This window comes from Sinocyclocheilus rhinocerous, unplaced genomic scaffold, assembly GCF_001515625.1.
Source record: "Sinocyclocheilus rhinocerous isolate Xijiao unplaced genomic scaffold, SAMN03320098_v1.1 scaffold736, whole genome shotgun sequence".
Lineage (NCBI taxonomy): Eukaryota > Metazoa > Chordata > Actinopteri > Cypriniformes > Cyprinidae > Sinocyclocheilus > Sinocyclocheilus rhinocerous.
Window position 1 is genome coordinate 440,380 of NW_015631744.1, and position 5,198 is coordinate 445,577.

Here is a 5,198-nt window from a genome sequence, read left to right on the forward strand (position 1 = left end):
CATACAATGTATTGTTGGCTATTGCTACAAATATACCCCAGCGACTTAACACTGCTTTTGTGCTCCAGGGTCACATATTTGTACTAAAAAACAAAATTACTTAGAAAATCTTTTTTTTGCAGTGCATTGCTTGTGTTAGAAATTAAAGAGTGATAGATGAACGTTCCGAATCATTTCTTGCTGTATATGTGTCCATCTGAACATTCAAACAAAGGCAGATAATCATGTATTCCTACCATCTCCCAAATGAGCACGGAAACTCTCTAATGAAGTCTCAGTTGACTCTGGTTTAGCTTAAATGATTCTCAGTCCGAGTCTCTCAGCAGGCCAGAGCAACTCAAGAAGAAAGCATCACGGCGTCCTGCTCCTACAGTCAGGACCCAGAGAGGAGCGTCCTTGCTCAGATCCAGAAGCAGCTGTCGCAGTGCGTGTCGGGCCGGAGCTCAGCGGACGGAGCGGAGAAGCTGCTGGAGCTGAAGTGTCAGATCCGCAGCGGCGGCGAGTACGACCTGTTCTACGCACGCAGCAGCATCCAGTGCAGCGGTGTGGAGCGCGAGCTGCGGATGCTGAACGAGGAGCTGCGCAGCATCCAGCTGGAGTGCCAGAGCATCATGAAGGTAGGGACCTACAGCACTGTTCAAAGTTTTAGGCACTTTTGTAAAAATGCTGTAAAATGAGGATGGGGGTATATTTGTAGCAATAGCCAACAATACATTGTATGGGTCAAAATTATACATTTTTCTTTTATGCCAAAAATCATTAGGATATTAAGTAAAGATCATGTTCCATGAAGATATTTTGTAAATGTCCTACCGTAAATATATCAAAACTTCATTTTTGATTAGTAATATGCATTGCTAAGAACTTAATTTGGACAACTTTAAAGATGATTTTCTCAATATTTAGATTTTTTTGCACCCTCAGATTCCAGATTTCCAAATAGTTGTATCTCAGCCAAATATTGTCCGATCCTAACAAACCATACATCAATGGAAAGATTATTTATTCAGCTTTCAGATGATGTATAAATCTCCGAAAATTACCCGTATGACTGGTTTTGTGGTCCAGGGTCACAAATGAACTATAGTGCCCTGCACCCACTGGTAAAAAAAAAATATCAAAAATTATATCTGGTGTGTAACTCATTTTTGGTTTGACAGAAGTACCGATAAGAATACCGTTAAAGTACCGGTTCGATAAGCAGTATTGGTAAGAGTAGTAATACTGTTAAAACCCTAACGAGACCCATCCCTACATGCAGGTGCATCAGCTGGGATCCCGCGAGCGTCCCGAGAAGTCAGACAAGGACAGCTCGAGCGCGTATAACACGGCCGAGAGCTCGCGCAGCACGCCGCTCGCCGCAGATCGCTCTCCGGAGCACCGCAGGGTCAGCCTGACCAACCGCAGGAACCTGCTAGCGCTCCGACGGGCCCCAAGCGGCAGCCCCGACCACAGCAACCCATCCGAGTCCGAGCAGACGCCGCCCGAGGGCCCACAGCGCCAGAGCTGCATGCAGCTGATCCAGCAGCAGACGGCGCTGGAGTTCGTCAGCCGGCCTTCTGAACCCAAGATGGAGTGGAAGGTGAAGGTCCGGAGCGACGGAACCAGGTACCAGTGCTGGGCTGTAGTGAGGCTTTTTTACTTTGCTACTGTACTTAACTACATTTTTCAAGTAACTGTAGTTTATCGGAGTATTTTTAGTAGGGATGCACTGAAATGAAAATTCTTGGCCGAAGCCGAAACCAAACAAAATGAAACACTGGGCCGAATACCGAACACGGTTTTTCATGTTTTTTCCTCATGTATTTTGCCAATTTTTTCACCATCGCATCAATTAAATAGCCAAATTAAATGTGCTTTTTACTGTTTTGTTTTTGTTGTTATTTGTGACCCTGGGGCGTATTACAGAAAGATCCTAACTTTAAAATCTTATCTTATCTGTTTGGTAACCATGGTAATTTCAGTTAGGACCACATTTAGGACAAAAGCTATTACAGAACAGCGTATCCTAAGTGTGTAATCTTATCTTAACTACAGATAGGAAGGAGGTTATTACAGAAACCTCCTAACTTGACAAAAAAATCCTAAAAACTGTCTTAACTTTAGGACAGCCCCACAGCTGTCCTAACTTCAAAACTATTTGAAAGCTAACGGAAAAACAGCTTGCAATTGCGCTGTCCAACAATGGTATTACATTTATTAATAATAAATTGATTTTCAACGGTCGCTTTGTTGCATCCAGTGTAGACAGACTTTAGCTGATGCGGTGCGGCGCGACACGACAACTGGTGTAGACACGCGGTTACGTTTTTCAAAGTGAAGTAGCTTCTATTATTTTGTTTACCTCATCAGCAGCTTGCGCAGTGTTGGTTGCTTAGTAACAGACCTGAGAGTGGATTGTCAAGCTTGATAATGCAATTTAAGATTTCCTAACTAGAGATAAGATACGATTTTGTAAGATAGGATAAGAATCCCAAATCAAGTTAAGATTTGCTTCTCCCCAGCGACTTAAGACTGCTTTTGTGCTCCAGGGTCACATTTGATCGCGTCACATCATTGTTTTCGGGTAAAATTTATTCGGTCTTTTCACTTATTCAGCCAAACACCGAAAGAGCTTTTTTTTTGCTATTTTCGGCCGAATAATTTCAGTTGCCGAACATTCGTGCATCACTAATTTTTAGAGAAACTTTTACTTCACTACATTCCAAAGTTTAATAGCGTACTCTTTAACTTCACTACGTTTCTTAAAAACATGTCGTTCCTCGTTACTTTGAACTGGAGAAATCGTCACCCACTCAAAGATGCAATGGCGGTGTCTGATTCATGAATGAGCTGATTCTTTTTAATGAACCTGTTAAATTGGTTCGCAGATCACACTGAATGATTCATTCACAAATTAAACTGATCGGATTGTAGCTGTTCTCGAGTCAAACACTCTCTGATTCAAATGATCTGGTCAGGGGTGCGTTTCCCAGAAGCATCGTTAGCTAATGATTCACTGATTCAAATGATCTGGTCAGAGCGAGTCTTCAGTTAATGATTCACTGATTCAAATGATCTGGTCAGAGCGAGTCTCCAGTTAATGATTCACTGATTTTTCAAATTAATGTTCAAATTTTTTTGTTCAAATTAATGTACAAACATAAAGACAGTACATTTTTAATATTTGTTTAATGGCATCTTTTTTTATGAGTGAAGGCGAGTACAACTGATACCAGTACTGATGTCTCGGGGAAACTGTTCTTTTTTTGTTTTGTTTTTTTCTTTTCAAATATTTAACAATTGACTATAGCCATTCAACATTACAAAATAATTGAGAGCTATCAATTTTAACATTTATTAGACTTTAAAAAATAACTTCTAATTAAAGTGAACTTAAAACAATCTTCACATAAACCCATTATAATAAATCTCATATTTAGCTACCTGTGCCCTTCAGCAAGTAGGAAATATACAGAAATTGAATAAAGTTATCAAACTCTAAATTAAATATAGAGGAATCCTTAAAGCTATAAAAGTTATTGATTTCCTTATTTTTCTTTAGTTCTTTGATGAACAGACATCACAGCAGCTGGTTATTAGGTTGTTTTGGCTGCTGTTACTTTAAGAGCTGCCGCTGCTGGGAGCGAGCGCTCAAGATCAAGGAGGAGCGCAGCGGCGGCATGACGACTGATGACGATGCCATGAGCGAGATGAAGATGGGACGCTACTGGAGCAAGGAGCAGCGCAAGCAGCACCTCCTGCGGGCCAAGGAGCAGCGGCGGCGGCGCGAGTTCATGCAGCGGAGCCGGCTGGAGAGTCTGCGGGAGAATCCACTCAGCAGCGGAGAGGGACGCTCGGAGCCCAGCATCATCGAGCTCAGCCACCGCAAGATGATGAAGAAGAGGAACAAGAAGATCCTGGACAACTGGATGACCATTCAGGAGCTGATGACACACGGAGAGAAAGCGCCTGAGGGATCCGCAGTCCACAACGCCTTTCTGTCTGTCACTACTGTATAGATTCACACGCCACTTCTCAAACTTTACCCCATGCGGTACGATCAACTTTTGCCTCGTTCAATGCGGCGATTTTTATGAGAAAAGCCCGGAATATTTTTCACTTTGTTAATGTTTTCTAAGCAACTCAATGATATTCACTGCATTTTTTATGCTTTTTTTGTTACCGGAATATTTCAACTAAGGTACATAAAGGTATATTTCACTCAAACATTACAGTTATGTCATAATTCACTTTCAGTCCAAACCTTTATGACTTTCTACAGAGTCTCTAAAAGGACATGGTGATGGAAAAATATGACATGGGAGAAAAAATGATTTCTGTGTTTTTGAGTGTGCTAGCAATAGTTTGACATTCCCCCAATAAACTTTTAAAGATTGTTCATTTGAACTTTGCATTCGCTCGTTTGCACACCAACGTTTTGATTTGCATGCAAAATTTTTCTAAATTTTAGAATTTTGTATCATTTTGCTTTCGCTCATGACATTTTTTCTTGAATTTTTTTCAAAATTTTAATTTATACTTTGCGTTTTCTCATTTCATTACTAAAGTTTTACCTTCATCCAAGTTTTTTTTTTTTTCTTTTTGAATTTGTACTGTTTTTAATTAAAAAGTTCTGCTTTCCCTCAAGAAAATGTTTCTAAATTTTAGTTTCGCCTAAGAAATTTTTTTATTTAATTTGTACTTTGGTTCACTCATTTAATCACTAAAGTTTTACTTTTGTCCAATAATTTTTTGTTTGTTTGTTTTTGAAAATTTTAAATTCATACTTTGTTCACTCTTTTTAATTACTAAATTTTTCTTTCACTCAAGAAATTTGTTCAAAATTTTGCTTTCGCCCAAGATTTCTTTTTTTTTTTCAAAATTTTGAATTTATACTTCGTGTTTGCTCATTTAATTATTACATTTTGCTTTCACCCAAGATAATTTTTCTAAATTTTAAATTTTTACTTTGCATTCACTCTTTTAATCAAGTTTCACATTCATCCATGAAAATTGTCAAAATTGTGAATTTGTACTTTACATTGGCTCGTTTACTCACTTAGGTTTTGCTTTTGTCTTAAGAATTTTTTTAATTTTTTTTAATATTTTGACTTTGAACTTTGCATTCACTTGTTTACTCGCTTTTTTAATTTTTTGCTTTCACCCAAGATTTTTTTTAATCAAAACTCAACATTTGCACTTTGCATTTGCTCGTT

At 38.9% G+C, this 5,198-nt stretch overlaps 1 protein-coding gene across 1 annotated transcript in view; it reads left to right on the forward strand.

The window, feature by feature from the left end:
- The window catches only part of LOC107741968 (PDZ domain-containing RING finger protein 4), a 60,546-nt gene extending 56,190 nt beyond the window's left edge, over positions 1-4,356 (forward strand). Inside the window, exons 8-10 of the mRNA XM_016554794.1 lie at positions 327-617; positions 1,262-1,608; positions 3,611-4,356. Coding sequence (XP_016410280.1) covers positions 327-617; positions 1,262-1,608; positions 3,611-4,001 — 1,029 coding nt within the window. The 3' untranslated portion in view covers positions 4,002-4,356. The remainder of the gene's footprint in view (positions 1-326; positions 618-1,261; positions 1,609-3,610) is intronic.
- The last annotated feature ends 842 nt before the right edge of the window (positions 4,357-5,198 follow it).